Genomic DNA, 20,806 nt, shown 5'->3' on the forward strand with positions numbered 1-20,806 from the left:
CTCCGACGTCGCTGTTCTGGAGCACGTGCTTTATTCTGCTTTTCCGGCTCGCTCTTGCGCAGGAATGGGGAGTAATTCTTGCTCGGTCGCGTTGCCTTCTCCCGTTTGCGCGAACGTTCAGCGGCGTACTATGGTCGGCGTTTCCTGCGCCAAACCAGCAGGACTGTGTATCATGTGGCCCAGCGAAGCTAGCAGACGTGCTTAGAACTTGAAAGCTGCACGCAGGAGAAATACTGTCGGCTCCACCAACCTCGATTAAGCACTTTCTTTTGTGAGTTCGCAACATAAGCCTTCGTTTCATGCCTGTGATACCCAGTTTCTGCGTGTTTAACGTACCCTGCAGAAGAGCAAATAAAAAAAATGAAATAAAAAAAGTTGTTTGGTATGGTAAGTGCCTCGCAAGCAGTTACGCCCCTCATTACAATGCCAATTAGAAGGGTGATGGTTTGGGCTAGTTTCCGTCAATGTTTAGAGAAATCGCAGCTTGGTTTATCACAGGTTGTTTGAAGCAACTCACCTGCGCTGGAAGTGTCCGTTGACAGCGAGTTAGTTTTATTCTATACCTGCGTGCAGATGACGGAAATTCTTCCGATGTAGTCTTCTGATATTCGGCCACAGAATGGCAGACTTCTTACCTAAACGTTAACAAATGGTCAAATATAACACAACTGAATATACATCGAGCGTCTTGGAAGCGCTTAAACCTCGCTGCCCAGAATGGGTAACATTCCTTATTATAAATAGCATCGTTTGGATAATCGCACCACGAGAAATTCTGCGTTCCGGATGCTTTTCTGAGAGTCGTTTAAATATTTAGTTCACCAAATGATTATTAGACTACACAGGCAATGAATAATATTGCTACGGCACAGCAGAAGTTAAAGCTCAACCAGCGTAGTGAAGACGGCGATGTGGTACTCAATTTACCGCAGAGTTTTTCTACATAAGTTACTAAAGGGCAATCGGGCACGACGATCGCTCAGCTGTCATAGGAATACTGGTTAGCACACGGATTTGTCTAATCATCGTGCACGTGGCTTCGAACGTTCTGGAGACGCTATTTATTACGCTTTCATTTTCTAAAGACGAAGTGTTTGCGAGCCAGGGCGCTATTTCTTTAGCTCAGCTGTTTTTTTGTGATTTCTGCGTGCATATTTAAAGAACTACCATGGTTCATAGTATGAATGGAAGTTGACGTCCCCGTGCCTCTGCCGGGGATGGCGACTTCAGTGGCGGCTGCGTCTAGGAAGCGGACCGGCCTCAGGGAGCGGCACGGATGGCGATGACACCAGTGTCTGCTCGCTCAGCAGTGAGGACCTCTCCGATGATGCCTTCGAGCTTGTGCGGAGCCGCAAGGCGAAACGAAGACACACCACCAGGACATCTACGTCTTCGAGCACGTCAACGGTAGGACCAACTCGAAATACCGCATTCAGTACGATTCTATTGGTACAAGCACTCGCTACCAACAATCTGAGGTGACTCAACAGACAGTCTGTATCGGTGCAACTTGAAATGGTGGCACCAAATCAAGTCGAAGACGTTAGAGTCAACCAACGAAAAAATGTGTTGGCTATTGACGTGACACATGAGACTGCGCTAAGAAATTTGAACAAGCTTACAGAACTTTGCGGCATGAAGCTCCGCTTGTACATCCCCCTGGACAGTGGTTCCACTGCTGGTGTCATCTGCGACGTGGACGGCTGCATCTCCAGCACTGATTTGCCGATTCTAGTGAAACCTTCCGTTGATGGCGTCGCCTTAACCCATGTGTCTCGCCTCGGCACATCCCGCTGCGTGAAAATAATTTTCAAGTACGAGACTCTCCCTTCGCACGTCAAGGTGGGCCACTATAGACACCCTGCGCAACCATTTATCTCAAGGCCACTTCAATCCCGCAATTGTATGAGGCTGGGGCACGTGAGCGACGTGTGCGAGAACACGAGAGTTTGCTCATGCTGCAGCGAGCCCCACGCTGCAGACCCCTGTGCAACCGCGGTTCTGAAATGCACCAATTGCCTTGGGTCCCATGATGCTTCCTCGAAGGACTGCCCCAAAATGAAGAAAGAAAAGGCGGTCTTGAAGCAGATGGTGAGAGACCGTTCGTCTCGTCGGGAAGCTGCTGCGGCCGTTATAAAGTGACGCTCCCGACGTCGTCGGACTTCAAAGAACGCTGATGCCTCTGTGAAGATTACGCCTCATGCGACAACGCCTCCTTTTCTGCCCCATATGCCGGGCGGAATCCAATCCAAATCTGACAACAAGGTCATGGCGGAGAACAATACAACTTGATCCGCACTGCTAAAGCCACAGCCAAAGCCAGAGCCACGGCGGAAGTCACAACCAGAGCCACAGCCGATTCCACAGCTGATGCCACTGCCGATGCCACATCTGGAGCTGGAGCAACGTGAAGTGACACAGCTGCGCACCTCCGTAGAATGCACAGCGCGGGTTCCTGACAAATTGCCCGAAGACCGGCAAGTGGTCGTGATGCTCCGGTCTCTGATGAATACTTTTCGAATGCTCTTGAATAACATGCCCACTCCGTTAGCGCGAAGTTAGCGCAAGTGCTGGATGCTCTCAATTCAGTGCTTGCAAATCTTGAGTAAGCATCATGGCTCACCCACAGTATACTCTATTCGCACTGAAGTAAATAATGCTGGGGTTTACTTTAAAAATATACTGCCATGTACTGCAACGTACTTCTGACGACCGCCGGCTCCTTGGTCTTCACATGTGACTTCAATACGCATCACCAGCTATGGGGAAGCACCAAGATTAGCTTCAGACAGCAGAATGACGGCAGCCCAATGTATCAGCGGGGCACTTGCTAGGACTTGACTGATTTCCAGGCGCTATGCCGCGTGCACACTCAGTGTGCACTCTACCCCGTTTTCCTCCTTCTGTTCCCCTTTACCTTCCCCCAGTGTAGGGTAGCAAACCGTACACTCATCTGGTTGACCTCCCTGCTTTTCCTCTCGTTGCTATCTCTCTCTCTAAATTTCCAAGCACGCATTTTTTAAGCACACAGCAGTGCAATGAGTCTCCGCACACATGTATATAATCACTGCAGATTCTTTAAGTCATGTTCAATTAAATAGTATGTCGAAAATGATGAATTTGCAAAATCACAATGTCGTCTCGAACTAGAAGGATGAAGCTCAGGCAATCCTATGTACATCTCGCCATTCTCATACTAGCTTAACCGTCACACTTGCGGCCCTGCCGTACATATTAGTGCCGAAATTTGCTATAATATTTTTAAGAAGCGGTTTGCAATTATCGCTTCAGCGCGAAGTGATCTCCTTCTTGGACATCGGTGGCTTTGCGCTCGTGTATACGTATAGTGTAAATAGTGTAACTACTCGAATACCCAAGAAAGTCTACGTAGCTCAATGATGGAGCGTCGCACGCGTAATGCGGAAGATGTGAGTTCAGCTCCCACCTGTGGCAACTTTTCCTTTCATACACTTTCATTTTATTTTTCTTTATTACTGTATGTTTACGTTAAAATTAAGAAGAACAGTTAATTTCCGCTGTGCCTTCCCTGGCTCCGTTGATCGTTGGCTTCATGTGACTTTTATTTTTAAAATATTGAGACCCTATAGGTTTTCCTTATTCCCACTCTCTTGTCTATCACTAAGTATGGACAGCTTGGCTAGTTGGTTGTGATTGGCATTATGAAACATCGTTCCAGCGCACAATTGAACACGGTCGAGATCATTTCTCGTCCATGTTCAATTGTGCGCTGTTACGATGTTTCATAATGCCTGTCTATCACATAGAGTTTGGGTATAGCATTTTAGTAAACCTATGTGTGCGTTTCAGCTCGTTCCTGCAAGAACCGAGATGTTTACTTGACGTCTAAGATGACAGTCCATTTTCTGAGTATTAGAGCACGAACATACCTTCTTATCGTTCGTTCCGTGGCGTCCAATTTTTCACTCCAATGTAAACCATAAGATTATCGTGGGGGAGTTCCTTTTTCTCCAAAAGCTCGTAGGAATAGACAATAATTTATCGCACTTTATCTCAAACAACTATGCAACTGTTCAATCTGCCTTATAAAAGACGACTTGTTACAGACTACTGTAGTTTTACAAATCGCACACATTGCGTTCGGAAACCTGCGTTTTTCCGAGGATCGTGAATGTCCTACAAACAGCAGCCAAGTTTGTCTGTTCAGACACGTCAGCGGTCCTTCAACCCGATCGTAAGTCCCGTTAACAGCGCTCGCTGGACTCCACACCCTAGCTCCCCTTTGTAGCACTCGTCTGTATGTGTCGTCTGCTCGCCAGGCAACATCGTAGCCTGTATCGTAGCAGTATTCGATGCTGTCTCATTAAACTGTCTTCTTCGGCGTTAAGACGGTGGCTGTCCGATGAAGACGGCAAATTTGCTGTGTGCGCCAATATTTTGAACTCACCCTGCGGAAAAGAGCCTACTTTTGTTCGAGTGCATTGGTGCCACCTTTAACAATAGTAAATAGCAAATTAAGCGTCAGCATCATGTAGCCACACGGAGATCTGAACGAAGAATGAATCGAATGAACACCGTTAAATGTGTCTAGGTGCTATTACGAGACTAGAAAGTTGGTAGGTTAGCACACTTGCGTCTTGTAAAAAGCGCAAAGAAAAAATTGAGCCAGGTAAACGACAGAAGACACAAGTCTTGCATGCTTCTTATTCGCGTGTGCAACTTTTCCTATGCACTGACTTCCATTTTGTGGATACAAATGTTGCTATTTGGCCACCTTGGTCGCCTTAGCTGCTTCCCTTTAACTGCTTCAGCATGAGTCATCTGCTGCGAGTCATAGGCGTCGAGGTCATATGAGTCGGGGAACTTGGTCAGCGTACACAACAGCAATGATTTACAAGAAAGATAATTGTTTTCTTGCTCCGTACAGCAAGCGATGGCGAACTTACCTCACATGCTCTGGCGATGCCCCGCGTTACGCAGTGATGAAAATAACACTTCTTCACGCTGGGATGCTGTCCTACACAGCCCCAACCTCGAAGAACAGTTATGGGCTGTCCAACGGGCCCGCGACGCAGCGGAGAGGCTCGGCCTCTCTGTCCCGACGTGGGAGCGGCCCGCTGCGCGCTAGGGCGCGCCCTAAAGGACCATAATAAAGTTTTTCATCCATCCATCCATCCAGCCGTACAGCAAGCGATGTTATTGACAACATGGAAAACTTTGGTAGTGTTCTTACTACGACGCAGAAATAAAGACCTTGACACGTCATGCCAACTATGATCAAGTGTTGTTCTCAGAAAGACTCCAAGGCATAAATAAGGAGCTCTACATTTCTTGATAGCTGTGCTCGATTGCTGGACGCAATAAGTGAACAAATTCTGTGTCCGTGTCCGAGCAATTGTCAATCAAGCTTGTTTGTTTAAAACTCGCCTGAAGCAAGCAATAAGACGATCTATTCTCAAACGCGCCCAGCTTCCCAAGTTTGTTGTGTTAAATCACTTTCCTCAGCTCATTGCTTCTCCTAACCAATTATAGCCAGTGGGATCTGCAGTGCTTCAACGGAGCATAGAAGATAATGTTGCCTTTCCCGTACCCTCACGTACACATTCTTCCAACACCCAAAAGCCGTTTGAGCGTTGCCTGTATATGGTCTGAGCTCTGGAGTCTTTATTACTAGGGGAGGGTTGTTGAATGCTGTAATAGAGATCCGAGAACGAAAGAAAATGAAATGACAGCTTCTGCGCGCACTATCCATTCCTGTCAGAGGCAGCTGGCCCTGACAGCGTCTAGTAAAGCATGCCAGAAACTTGGACCCTGCGGGCACACCCGTCCTGATGGTTAACTTCAACGCTATGCTGAAAGAAACCCGCCTTCCTTGGGGCTGAAAAGTCTGCAGTTGAGATTCTGTACTAAAAAGTAAAAACAACAGCTGCCCTTCCGCTCAAACAATCCCACAAAGTTCGCATCTAAGTCAATCAAATTACCAACAAGGCGGCTTGATTCTTGCAAAGCTTTCCTGTATCGGACAGCTGGGTAAAAGAAGCGGCGATATACAATGAGCTGCATTATTTAACGAGTGGTATTTTCTGAACGCAGTATGGCTACCAGGAACATTATAGATGGGCTTGCGCATTAACTGATAAAAAAATAATAATTTTATTCCATCGTCAATCTTCATGTCCTGCGCAGGTTTACATTGCTTGAGGAGCCCGTCGGAGTTCCTAGCTAGCTTGCAATATATTTTAGCAGCTGGTAAACCTGTGTTATTCAAGCGAAACGTCCCGAACTACATGCACAGCGTGCCAGCCAAGAGAGAGAGAGAGAGAAATAGAAGACAGGAAAAACAGGGAGGGTAACCAGGCGCACGTACGGTTTGCTACCCTGCACTGGGGGAGGAGTATGGTGATGAAGAGAGAGAGAGCACAGTTTCGCGCACAGTGGAAGGTGCGCACCGAGTCTACACACGGTCCCCAAGACCTGTCGACTTGGGGTATTTCAAGAACGCTTTCGTGGCTTTCTGTGCCATCGACACGTACGGCCAGGATCTTCATTACGGCAAATGGTCTAGAGTCCAGCAGGTTCAGTGCTGCCCCAAGACTGCCAGGCTAACCACGGCTGTGGCACGCACCTTAAATAACGGTCATATATATATATACACCACGCTGACAGAAATTGGTAACTCCAGAGCTTGAGCCAATTCTTCCGCGGTGCAACATAAGCACGTAATAGCTCATCGCGGAGGCTTTAACTGCTTGTTTAGTGTACACATGTGTGCGCGCGGGCGCTGAATAAACCCTCGGACGTTGTGAGATGTCGCGTGAGTGCGAATACATAATATAAAGTACTATCTCAAGAAAGACAAGCTTGTGTATTTTTCACACTAATGTGCCCGCCAGCAGTACCTCGATCACGTACAGGCACACATGTCACGTATAAAACAAACTTTTGACGCTACGAGTATGTCATGGTGAACAAATTCGTGCAAGCACAGGATATGCACGATTCCTGAATGTAAACATGAGAAATATTTCGACAAATACAATCTTTTATTGAGGTCAAAATGCGATAGTAAGGTTGAATAAGCTTTAAAGTTGCTGGCTTCTTTAAAAACTGTACAAACGCGCGTTGCAATTTTTATGACGTCCATAAATCGCAGACCTTTATTTAATTATGTTGGCCTCCTTTACATGGCATCTATCTTTGCCGCCAGCTTACTAACTACAGGCTCTACCATACCATATATAGTCTGCGAAATCTTGCTTCAAAAGAGCCACTTGGTCTTCACCAGTATAGTAAACCGCATTTTCGGGTCTATCTAACATAACCTGGAGCCCAACTCGCAGACCAAATTTGTTAATGTAGAATGTCCAATCATCTTTTTCATTGTCGGTGAAAGCCATCTGCTTCCTTTCTCGCTCTTGTCTTTCAATCTTTTGCAATCTTTCAACACTTCTGTCATGCCAGAGCCCTTCTTTATCGCGTTACTGAAAACAAAAGCAAACACTTACCAGTTCTTGTGCTCGTTCAGAATCCTTTCACCTTTGCATGTCTTTTATTCCTCACAACGGACGTTAGTCGAACGTGGCGTCACCCTGGGCGTTCGTATTTTAGCCTTGCGGCTCATGTACAATCTCGAAGCTGTCATTGAACGAATCACCATTCCCAGCAGTGCAGGCCATGGTTTTATCGGTGACAGGCGCTGCTTTCGCCGCTGTCCCATTGTCCTGAAGGTGGCCACAGCTAATGGCCGCTGCTGATTCCAGAGGACGCGTGCGTCAAAGCCTTCCTACAGGAGACGGTTAGACCGGTCTAAGGTAGCGGTCTCTTTATTGAAATCCGTAAATCACAAAATAGTCGGCATATAAAATTGTCTAAGCGTTGTGCCCTTGCCGAAGAAGAAGTAGTAGCGGTGATGCTCCTCCTTTCGCAAAAAGTCGCATGTAAAATAGGCGTCCGTGTATTATTCTGTCGTCCTGCTCCAAGGCGGCTCTGATTGGTTGAGCAAATTTGCGGTTCAAATCGTAGAGCTCACACTAGAACCTAAGACTTCGGATACTTTAGAGCCTATGTAGTCTTTCGAGTAAAAAGAAAAAAATTCCGGCCAATTGCGACCAAATCTCTGGAGAGACACTAGCGTTCGCCTTTGTAAAATACATTTTCGCCATGGGCCTAGAATCATATTAAGATTTAAGGGCCGGCGGTCTAGTTCCATTGGAGTGTGTATCAAATGGCGTCTTTCCCGATCATGTCGCGGGCATTCTAGTAATGCATGATGTATGTCAACTTCTGCGGGGGCACAACTGCATTGTAGACTGTCCGTGCGGCAAACTTTAAGCGGGAAAATATGAATAAATGCGGTACCAAGCCTCAAGCGGTAATGTTTCAAAAGACCCAGTTGCTGTTATCTAAAGCGGTATTCACACGAGGGGAAATCTCTCCCTTCGCATAGGGGAGCCAGCATCACGTGACGATGAAGTCACGCCTTTTCGGGGCCAAAGCGCTGACGTAGATATCGCCGGGCGATGGAAGACGTTTTGCGGCGCAGGTACTGAACATCCCCTCTTGTCGGAGGAGACAGCGGTGATCTCGCCTGCTAGTCTAAAAACTTATCAGATTGCACTCACCGGCAGTACAGACTGTATAAACCATTTACAGCGCCGCTGCATGAGCACGTGATGGCGCCACCACTGAGCGCCTTCTGGCTTCCCCTTCCCGTTAGCGGTAGACGTCCCGAGTAAATGCAGACAAGCGCAGCGTTCTGTTCCTGGGTGAATTATTATTCGCCAGTGATACAGCGCTTTCAACCGATAGCGCAGACTAAACGTTAGTGCGGGTGTTAATTTAAACACGGGTCTTATTTGTGCCCGATGGCGATGAGCGAATACTCAAAGTTGGGGGCGTGTGCGTCCTCTGATGAAGCGATGCCCGATTTGGATTGGAAAAACTTTAATAAAAGTCCTGCAGGACGCACGTCAGTGCGCAGTGGGTGTCTCCCACGCAGGGACCGACAGGGAGTACCTGGCGGCCGCTGCGCGAGCCTGCTGAACGGCCCATTGCTGGTCTTCTAGGAGCGGGCTTCGTAGGGTCTTATCACGATATCACGTAGGGCCCAATATCACGTGCTTTTCAAATGCGCAGCATTTCTTTGCCTAGAGAGAGCTAACGTGAAATGCAAGGCCGCTCAAGGGCGCAGAGTTTGTCGCCGATGCGCACGAGGCCCCATGAGGCTCGGTACCTCCTCGCTCAACTCGCCGGTAGAGGTGAGAGCGCCACAAGTAGACAAACGTGGCTCAGTTGCACTAGGTGCACTATGTTGCACCTAGTGCACCTCTACTAGCAGATACAGCAATGGATATCAAACGGAAGAGGAGCGCAGGAGCACAAAGGTTCACCGGAGGTGACAGAGGTATGCGATGCATACCGAAGCGGCGAGGCAAGAGGCGAATCGACGGGCCGACGCGATACACATGGCCGTGGAGCGCGAGCAAGGAGAAAGCAACGCGTGGCCGAGGAGCAGCGCTTCACCAGGCAGCGGAAGCAAGAAAAGAAGTGAAGAACAGCGACACGCCAAGTGGACGGCCGCCATAGAGGTCAATGAGACCAAGCGCCACTGATTGGAGAAAAAGCACTTGCGGGGCGCAGACGCGTCTGTCAAAAGCACTTCGTTGAAGAAGAATTTGGTGCGACATGTAGCGTCTGCGATTGTCTCTGGTTCCGATTGGACGTCGTCAGGGTGTCGCGGACCGTGTATGCGGTGATCCTCCAGTGAGCGTTTCTCCAGGAGGACGGGAGTTCGTTTGGGCTGTCCGCCACGTGCAGCGGCTCCCTAAGCAGGGGCACGGTCCCGCGCCTCTCTCGAAGCAGCGGATTCTCGTCCCCGGAGAGGCCCTTGTACTTGCCGCCCCTCAACGAGATCGTCGAGCGCCTGGTGTCGCTCACGTCCCGTTCACACGAGTGAAATGTGTCGTGCAGGGCGGCCAGTTTGCAATCGTGGACCAAACTGTCACCCTTCCGGTCGACGTGGAAGAAGTGGTGTGCTGGCTTCCCGGCAACATGGCACCACCTCCTCTGTGCCAACAACAGCAGCAGCAATGACAGTAGGTGAAGAAGAAGAAGGCGAAAGGCACCGTAGGCGACTCGGGGCTCGGCATCAGGGCCGCATAAATTTGAAAACACAAAATAAATAGTAGTTCAAAAAATATAGGCACGGTTGCCTGGTTCACTTTTGGAAATGCTTCGTATTGTCTTCGATAGTCCTCAAGAATGGTTTCTGCCATAATTTTTCTACTTCCTCGTAACAGCAGGTATCTCTTACCACGTCAGTACTGTATGCTCAGTCGTGACTGTGGTTATGTACGAGCTATCTGTCGATAATAATTTTTAGTGCCATTAAACATGTGTGTTGTTTTCTCCTCCACGAGCAATCGTTGGTTATTTTGAACATGCAAGAGACTGATAGTCCCCGGAGATGTATATCCATGAAGGTCGGCCCACATGTTATTATTAATTGGGATGTGGACTTACAGAGTCGCCATTTGTAGGAAGCGCCTCGCTTGCGTAGCATGAGGGATAACGCGGCACGCTCCTAATAGTTTTGGCTGTTGGGGCTCAATAAAAACACCACGAGGAAGCACTCCTAGACTTATCTGGAAGTTTTCTCGAAACGAATGAAGTTTTTACTGTCAAGGTAAGAATATTGGGCAAACAGAAAGCACAGAATGGTTTACAGACACTATCTCTTTACCGAATACGTACAGTGAACGCCCACTTCGCGCAGTCGCCGCGATGGAGTCCTCCGAACCGGCTTCTTGCGTTTAAGGTCGACACTCGCTGAAAGCAAACTACGCGAAATAAGTTCTTGTAGTGGGCTGTCTGTGTAACAAAATGGACATAACAGAATGAAGCCCCAAGAAGCGATCGCATGGGTTCGCGGTGGACGACTACATATCTGTATGCATGTCCGCGCACAAGGTTTCGCTATCGCTGCGAGCGCGTTTTCGCACCGTGTCGTGAGCTTTAGGCTGCAGAATTAAAGCATCTGACAGTACACAAGCAACCATTGTTACGTGGACAATATTAGAGCTGTTCAAAAATAACTTCGTTATAACTAGGGACTTGACGCCTACGGCGACACAAGGAACCATTGTTGCATGGACGCTATCAGAGCTGTTAAAAAATAATGTTTAATAACTAGGGACTTCGATGCCTACGGCGACTTGTGATGTGCCGTTGCGACGACTGAATCTTTTTTTTTCTAAAGTCTTGGACGTTTCAGTATCATTATTTCTCAACTTGCGTCGCACCCTATGTTCATCGGTCTTCTCAGCGAGCAATTACCCGCTGCTTCTTTCTCTTAATCCGGTACATTTCATTGTTTGGTGCTACACAAGCGTGAGTATGTGTCATGCCTTTTTTTATGTGCTTTTTATGGTTCCCTTTCGATTCTAGTGAACTTGCCAGTATCTAGCATCAACAAATTCATAGACCAAAGCTTCATGACATTAGCCGGGCAGCACGTGCGGCCGAGCCTATCAGTGCACACTTTCTGCTACTCACTGAACATCGCCGCCCCGACACTGTATCAGAAATCAATGGCCCCGTATGCTTTGCGGATTAATGACTAAATTATACGTTATAGACGAACGCACCGATTTCTTGGCGTCATCATTGATAGATACTTGTCTTGGAGCCCTCACATCTCGTACATGACAAAGCGTTTGGCCGCCATTGTGGACCTTCTTGCATTTCTCGGCGGGAAGTCCTGGGGCGCAAAAGTACCGTCAATGTTGCAACTATATAAACCACTATTTTTGGGCTTCCTGCGGTACAGCTTACCTGTGCTAGGAAATACTTGCACTACGAATATCAGCAAGCTCCAGAGCGTGCAAGCCCAAGCGCTCAGGACTTGTCTCGGTCTCCCCAAAACTACGTCATCCATTGCGACAGTGGTCATAGCCAGAGATGTTCCTTTGACAGTCTACATTGATACAGATGTCCTGAGAGCACACATCCGACACCTGACTCGGATTTCCTGCCACCATCTTGCTTGCTTGCCAGCAAAAAGGCCACTTTCAACTTTTGCCAAAACTATTGTAAGGCATCAGTCCTACTTGCCATCAGAAGTTACGCCCGCTACATGATTATCAGATCCATTGTGGTGTCTGCACCGGCCAGAAGTGCAACTGACAATTCCAGGAATAAGAAAGAAAGCTGGAGCGCCATTGCAAGCTTTGAAACAAGCAACCTTGGAGCACATTCACAACGTGCACAGATTCCGGCAACATGTATACACAGATGGTTCAGTAAAACTCAACAGCTCTGCTGCTGCAGTCATCATCCCGGCAAAATCTGAGGAAATCAAATTAAGAACCTCATGTGCGACCACATCGGCGGGTGCAGAACTCGCGGCGCTCCGTGCTGCACTTGATTTCATTAAGCAGAAGCCACCGCAACAATGGACAGTCTTTAGTGACTCCAAGGCAGCCCTTCAGTGCATACGAAGCCCAATGCGCCACGGACGGAATGAACAACTGGCCTCAGAAATTCGGCACATATATCATCAAAGCCATGACACGGGACACAACATAATATTTCAGTGGCTTCCAGGACATTATAAAATCAGCGGGAATGACCACGCCGACGAAGCCGCCTGACCTGCACATGAAAGTGATCAACGAGTCTTCATTCCGCTTTCGCGAACAGACGCTGCGGCTGGGCTGCGATTGATGTCCCGTGAGTGCACTTTGCCCCTGTGGGACTCAAATGTTTTCACCATGTGTCGTTTGCGTTCGTTGTCTCCGGACAGACGGATGCACCTCCCGCCTGGATTACCACGACGTGAACAGGCCATGCTCTACCGTCTGTGGCTAGGAGTGTCCTTTACGAACTCATATGCTTTCCTCATTGGAATGGCCAACAGCCCCACGTGCGACACATGCAACATCGACGAGACGCTCGCACATATTATCTGTGTCTGCCCGCGATATAGTGCTCAGAGACAAGTGACGTGCAGAGCACTGGACTAGTTGGACAATCGTCCACTATCAGAAGTAATAGCTTTAGGCCAATGCTCCGAAAGAACATCCGCGTTGAAGGCTTTACTCGCATTATTAAGGTTCCTGCGGTCTACGGGGCTTCACGACAGACTCTAAGGATGCCACCCCCTACCACTCTGTAGTGTACGCGCTTTGTTAGGGCTTATCTCTCTTTCTTTCTATCTCCCCCTTCCACTTTGTTTCTCTTTTTATCCCCCTTAACCCTTCCCCCGGCGCAGGGTAACCAACCGGAACTACCTCTGGTTAACCTCCCTGCCTTTCTCTGCATTATCTTATCTCTCTCTCTCTTCCTCGCAGAATTGCTTTCGGCACACCCGAGTTGTAGCCGATGGTTGCTTGCCCGTTCTAACCTTCATGATCCAAGCTTCACGCAGCTTCTTGTCCTGCCCCTACGTGTGAATAAGGCTGACACCAGGCTCTGTTGTGTACGTCCGACACTGCGGCACCGAGCAGTAGCCTACCATGTTGGACGCCTTCAAAGGCAGCCACTGCCTATTATAGTGCTTTCAAGTGTCGTAAAGCACACACTCGAAGCTAGAAAACCTCGTCACTTAATCAGAACCGCAGCACAGACGGGACTTTAAACTTTCGTTTGAAGCTCACTTCGGCGCTTCCCAAGCAGTCGATGCGACTGCTGTGCCCCCGTGATCCCTCAAGGCCCGTTTATAGTCCGATGTTATCGGCGCGCGGGCGAGCGTCGTTCGCGGTCAGTCACGCTAAGTTGGTTGCGCTGCGCCAGCCGAAATGCCATCCCCTCTATACTTCAACGCGCACGCCGTAGGCTGCTATCTTCAGAGCATGCGCAGAAGGTTCGCCAAGTCGCGCGCCGTCCGCAAAAGCCGTCCGCGGAGTTTTGTTGGCGCCTTTTTCTTCGCGCGCAATGCATTGTGGTGCGAGAGTTCCGCCGACTTCGACGCGCGAATGGCTCAGGAGCCATATCGGCGCCGGGCCCGTCGGGGCGCGTTGGAAGCCGCCGGTTACGTTAGCTGCGCCGGGGCGCCCGACTATAGAAGTGTCGTTTTCGCCGACGTGACGTAGCGTGCGCGCGCGCGTGCGTTACGTCGGACTATAAACGGCCCTTCATACCACGTCACGCCGACGGCGGCGCCCGCTTTTCCAGTGGTAACGCAATAAAACTTCTTGGGCGAATTGGTTCACATGTACTGAAGCCGTTGTAGCGCACAGAAACACGGACAATGAACAGGACAGGGCACCACGGGCAAGGTAAATGTACCTGGTAGCGAAGCTTCCATAGGAGCCCATACGTTTAAAACATAGCGGTCCATCGGCGGTCCATGGGGCTTAGCGCCATCTGTATGTGGTGGGAACACTTCCGGCGGAAGAAAAAATAATGTGACGCCATGTCCGTTAAAGGCAGAGGTGACGTCATTTTGTTTTCGAAGGCGCGAAATTTGTTTTGTTGTTCTTCCTTTGGAGCTATATATTCAAATGCCCTGCCATTCGACTGGATGGGCGTTTCGAGCTTTCAGCGTGGAAAGCGATGCAGGAAAAGGCCAGCCGTACGGTTGTCGAAATCGCATCCCTGCACAGAACATACTTTCTTTCGAGGCGGACGAAAGCTTTAGGTGTAGAGTGCTGATCCTATTGTTGGATGCCAAGCCCGTCGGCCAGCGCGGTCGCACGAAAACAACTACACAATTATCTGGCGGTCGTAACTCACTACAGTTGACTGAACAGATTAAGAAGCAATGAAGCTACCCACGTCACCAAATTCAGACAAACTTCGACAAGCAAGAAAGCACAAACTGTGAGGGGGGCGTTTTTCAACAGGTGATACGAGTGCGCCTTTCTGCCCATTTCAAGACGTGCGTTGCATTGCGAGTGATAGTTGCGTCAACGCCCCCTGTAACGATGGGCGCTTAAAAGAAATGCATTTATTAATAATAATAAAATTAAACTTGTATTTTCTTAACTCGTCAAGAATGTATAAAATTGTCTAGGAATTTTATTTTTGTTGAATGAATCTAACTGTGTCTCGTTTGAATTAAAAAATGCGTTTTTCTTTCCCAATGTTTGTTCCCTCCAAACATAGTCGCGCTTCAATCGCTGCTCCCATAACCCCCCATGCTGATGTCGGTGACAATCTGCACTGAACCGCTTTTCGCCCGAAGCTTCGCGACCTATTTGGATCGACCTTGCCACGGGCGCCAACTAACAAATGCTTTTTTAGGTCGACCCAAGAAAAATAGGAAAACATAGATACACTCAGTATAGCGCATGCGTACACATTCTTCATGGCTTCACGTCCATCGGAGAGGGCAACGTGAGACGCTTTTTGCATATGCCGCAACGAAAAGATGACAGCGATAAGGAAGATAAGCGGCGCAATAACAGTGAGGAGCTTTTCCATAGCAGTGAGGAGCTGTTCACCGAGATCGCGCCGCGTTTCGGTGCGTACTAGCCGTGCCGCACTATCTGCGCATGCGTGGGCGCGCGGACGTGAGCTTGCGCCCGTCCGCAAGTGTACGAGGCTAGCAGCGATGATGATGTCTAGAGTGAGCAGGGCATGTACATATTAAACCAATACTGTTTTCATTTTGTGAACGATGTGTTCACTTTTCGTTCGACCTACATACGAGGTAAGTTTTTTAAACTTTTTTCTAGCTTTGCAAATTCGGGGGTCGGCTTATAATCGGGGTTGGCCTAGGTTCGAGTAAATAGGTTAATCAGAAAGAGGTATTCGCACGTAAAACCCCATAATATTTTTTTCGAAATTCACGACAACAGAGTTTTCAAAGAACGGTCTATGCGTTTAAAGGGATTCAGTGTTTTCTTTCAGTGTCCTTTAACGGTTGCCGTATTTGTATGCTCGCTTTTATTCTCATGTGAAGCGCTATAGCCTGGAAAGAACGGTTGACAAATTTCACGCATCACAAATCACATTAACCGATTAGGCTTGTGTAACTTCGCTATGCTCTATAGTCAACTACACCGACTCAACACAATATCACAGCACATCGCGTGATCGCCGAGAAGGATCTAGCGGGACAGACGAGGGAAGCGATAATCGGTGATGAACGATGACGCGGCGGGAAGAGTGCGCGATCGAAAGCTTTGCCACTGCAGCGAGCGCGGTGCAAACGCCATCAGAGATGAAGCGTGGAGACCGAGATGGCTGTTTTGCAAACAGTCGTTACGCCTAGAAACAAGGAATGCAAAAGAGCAGAACAATGGGGGCGGCGACGCATTCGCCGATACCGAGGTCGAAAACACACCGTAGGCGCACGAGCGAGTTGTAGTGCAATCAGAAAACCATTTCAAACTCGGCCTGCGCTCGGAGCGGAACGCATTTGCGGCCGAAATGTCGTTACGGGAAAACCAAACGTACACATGCAATGGCTACGAAGCTGTAGAGAAGAGACAGGAACTATACTAAACTCTAAGAATGAATACCGCGCGGAGCGCATGAGCGAAACGCTTGAGGCAAGTTGTCTCTATTTCAGAGTTGGCTTTCGACAGAAACGGTTAAACTAATGCTGAGAGTACACGATTCTTTCGCACAACGAAGACTACCGGAAAGCGGCCCCTTAATTTTCACAGCAAATGTATCTGAGCGTCGCGCCTCGTCCATTGAAGAGCCAAAAGGGGAGAGACTCAGCATTATCTTTGCTGCAAAAGCGTACAAATTGAACACCCTTTCATGCTTAACTGTCATTGTAACGCCATACCTGGCAACATGTATTTTCCGGTTACCTCCAAAAGCACCTTTCCTCGCTACGTGTAGAAGATCCCGCTCTTATCCATTGTTTTAATCACGTAACTGATTGTCTGTTTTCTCTGAACCCTGGCTGTTGTTCAGCAGTAAGCTTTGATGTAAAGGACCTCTTTTACACCATACCTCATGACAAGCTTATAATGTCCGTAAAATATTGCCTTACTGAATGTAACGATGAACTTCCTGCTGGGAACAGGTGTGGTGTCACCCGCTGTGGTTCCTTAGTGGCTATGGTGTTGGGCTGCTAAGCACCAGGTCGCGGGATCGAATCCCGGCCCCGGCAGCTGCATTTCGATGGGGGCGAAATGCGCAAACACCCATGTACTTAGCTTTAGGTGCACGTTAAAGAACCCCAGGTGGTCCGAATTTCCGGAGTCCTCCACTACGGCATGCCTCATAACCAGAAAATGATTTTGGCACGTAAAAACCTAAAAGCAAAGTGTGGTGTCACAGTGGAGACTTTCTTGGAACTTTTATCTTTTGATCTCGAAGCCACGTTTGTTACCTGGGATGGTGCCCTACATATTGAAAAATGTGACATCGGCAATGGTTCCAAGGTAGCACCTGTCCTAGTGATATATTCCTGTTTGTTGTTAATCGCGTGATTGAACGTGAAGTGCAGGTATTGGTGAAAAAAATTTTTTTGCTACGTTGAGGATTTTCCTATGATCTTCTCTACTAATCCTTGCACTTCCCACCTTAGTGACGTGATGAAGATTTTCAAAAAAATGTCCTTGGTATATCATTCAAGTGTGAATTGCCTAAGGATGGTTCCATTTGAAATTTGGATTTTTGTTGGCATTTGAAGCCAGGACATGTCTGCTGGTGTTTTTCGCCGTGATCGAAAATATTTCTCTTGAGCTATTGTTCGGGGCCTTCCAAGATAGTCAAGAATGGTATTGCCTATAATTCTCTCCGTTCTGCCTTAAGTAAATCTTGTTACCGTAAAATGGAGCACAGCTTTCGCGAACAAGTAGCCCGCCTAAAGAACGCTGGCTTCCCGGTTTCAACTTTATCGTGCGTTTCTTTTAGGCTGCTGAAATCTTTGAAACTGTCCGCATCTCGACCCACGCACAAGTCCTACCATTAGGCCAAAGAAATCAGCGCTAATCCCATATGTTCAGGGGATTTCACATCGGCTTAAGAAAGTCGCCAAGGTTTTCGATGTAAATGTCGTTTTTCGAGCGAAGGGAAAAGTCAGAAAGAACCTGTGCCGCTGTAGAGAGGATAAGAACAGGCAAGTCACCGAGAAGCCTAGGCTCGGTCAATCATCGTAATAGTTTTGTTACTTGTGCCTGTGCTGTTGTTTATAACAACCCCCTATCATGTGGGAAAATGTATATTGGACAGACTGACGCCTACCTTAAGTAATGGTTACGCCAGCACAACTACAATTGAAAGGGCTCCCCTTCATCACATCTGTCAGCACATTGTCGTTCATGTCACTGTAAACCAGTTTTTGAGGAAAAAGAAACCCATGTTATCTTCACGCACGCGGATAAAAAAAAAGTGAAATTATTGAAGCTCTCAACATACAGAAAAACCATGAACATTGCATTGCCATCCCATCTATCAACCTGTACGATTGTGAAAACAGCTTCCTTGAAAGATGTGGCAAACACCAGTAAGGCAGGTGGGCTGTTTTGCATTTATTCCGTTATGTGTGCAGTAAACCAGTCAGTTGTTAGTTCAGCGCTGGTCCTGTGTGTTTCTCTGTCTCGTGCTGCTGTCTTTTTGTGCTGCTTTTACCCTGTATCTCCCTACACTTCGTAGGTGTGGAGAGAATCAGGATTGTCTCAAGTTGCGTCGAACGCTGAGGCATAACTGCGCGATGACTTCACCTGCACGCGCGACTCCTCGTTTAGTGCAGCGCATTGGTTTTTTATTATTATTATTATTAAATTGGATCCACCTGAACGAAAATCTTGAAACGAAAGTAGTGGCGAGGAGAGAATTCCATGAAATGAGGGCTCTATATAGACCGCTTCATCGGGCGAGGAGGAAAGGGCGCGCGGTGAGCCTTTCCTCCTCTCTGGCTTGGGCGATCCGGCGCGGCGCTGCTGGAAAGTATTGCTGTCGCGTGCTGCGGAACGATTTCGAGATGTTTTAGAACGTACTTTGTGAAATTTACGCCATGTTCGTTCATATAAGGTCATCAGGGAAGCCTTTCGGTGCATCGGTAGCTACTGTAGGCAGAAATATGTCTTGGGGGCGCAAAAATGTGACGCGAATAATCAGCCATGGTGTACGCGCATTATCAGTCGCGCTGCGTGTATGTGTTGTTTACTATATTGCTTATGTCGATTTTAATTCAACAAAAAAACCGGCGTCTCACAGATTTACCATTTAATGCTGGTAATACAGAGACGCCGGGGGTTTTTTTTTGTTGTTGTTGTTGTTGAATTAAAATCGATATAAGCAATATAGTAAACAACACATACACGCAGCGCGACTGATAATGCGCGTAGGGAGTAAAACATAAAACATAAGAGCGCATGCTCGTGCTCGGCCAACCTAAGGCAACCACGAAACATCTGAGCGGCAGGCGCTATCAAATATCTGTGATACATTGGCATCGTTCTCACGCATTTCAAGTCGAGTATGCTTGAAATTGCCATATGTCTACGCTAGCCTTGCTGCATGAGGCCCATGGCGCTGCTCAACACAGCGATCACTGCGGTTGGTGAGCCAGCACGAAACATATATAAGCTGTGTGCTTCGGCATTGCCTTTTTGGCCTGCATACAGCCATAATATATGGGATGGTTCGCATAAAAAGAATGCGATGGCTATTTTCTAGCGCAAAATTTCCGTAATACGTGTGAGTGCGTCATAGAGGACTGAACGAAGACAACCGAAAAAAAAAATCGGTTATCATCCTCTTTCTGTAAAAAGCAAGAGAAAACGGGCTAACGCCGCACAACGTTGATAAATACATAACCGCTGATGCCGTATGCTTGGACCATGCGCTATACAGAACAAAGATATCTATGTAATCCAGCACCTACTACTGCTTAGGACGCTCGCGCAGTTCGTAAACGGTCGCTTTGGTGGACAAGCTTAATTCAGACTGTTAGGTATGCTACATTACTAGCCAAAACTATTTTATTCGTGGGTGGAAACCTCATCCATCCAACCAAGTAGTCACGCAATGTAACCTGCAGCGAACAGTTTCAACGATTGTCAAAGTATAACAGCACAGCTCCTATCGTAGCAGAACGGTACCCACGCTGTTACGATCGTCGCGTATGTTTCATGGCTCCTAAACCGCAGCGTAGAAATAGAGGATAATACTGCAATAAGGTCACATTAGTGATTGGAGCATTCGGAAATACACAATTGATCTCCGAGGCTGATTGTAGGCTCAAATATGCACGCACACATCGCGCTGCGTGTCCCGTCCACCTAAACGCTCAGCAGAAATTCCTGCCATAACGCCTTAAACCACTTCAGCACGTCTCACAGAACCGTTTACCACGTAGAAGATGCACGTCATACTAAAGAGAATGCACGACCGCGAAAACAAACGCTAGAACCTACCGCCGAGCGTATACCTGCCATGCAAAAGACTGCTTTCACCCAAGCCAGTATGGCGCTGCTCATAGGCGGCGCCACTGCGTTCACAATATGGCGGCGCCTACGAAAAAACGGTCTATAGTTGCACTTCATTTGCAATAACTATCGCACTTATACAAGTGAAACACAGATATGCAGAGATTTCTCTCTTTTTTTGTATAGATGGTTACACGTAGATGTGTTATATTTATGTTTTGCAATTAAATGGAAGGCTTCTTTTTATAGTGAACTTATTGAACTCCTGTGCACAATGAAATGTGCTGCACCCGCTCATAGTACAATAACTCCTTTGGTATATGGGATTAGCGTCGCAAGCAACGCATGAGAAATCGGTTAGGGTGCTTTCGAAGGCTTACCGACACGCGGAAAGTAATTCTTAGGCAATTCTTCAGCGGGACTGGGCGTAAAGGGCGTGAGGCAATTAGCTACAAGCAGTTTAAGCGAACCGTTGCCTTTCTATGCGT

The 20,806-nt window shown here is 47.9% G+C and overlaps 1 protein-coding gene across 6 annotated transcripts in view; it reads left to right on the top strand.

Moving 5' to 3' along the window:
- Positions 1–20,806, top strand: part of LOC139052546 (cell adhesion molecule Dscam1-like) — a 1,125,159-nt gene that overhangs the window by 769,764 nt on the left and 334,589 nt on the right. The window contains exon 1 of one of the 6 annotated variants that reach the window (XM_070529664.1): positions 15,559–15,631. The exons of the other annotated variants lie outside the window; for them this stretch is intronic. Coding sequence (XP_070385765.1) covers positions 15,559–15,631 — 73 coding nt within the window. Of the gene's footprint in view, positions 1–15,558; positions 15,632–20,806 lie in introns of those variants that run through there. 6 annotated transcript variants of the gene reach the window in all.

This window comes from Dermacentor albipictus, chromosome 1, assembly GCF_038994185.2.
Source record: "Dermacentor albipictus isolate Rhodes 1998 colony chromosome 1, USDA_Dalb.pri_finalv2, whole genome shotgun sequence".
Classification (NCBI taxonomy): domain Eukaryota; kingdom Metazoa; phylum Arthropoda; class Arachnida; order Ixodida; family Ixodidae; genus Dermacentor; species Dermacentor albipictus.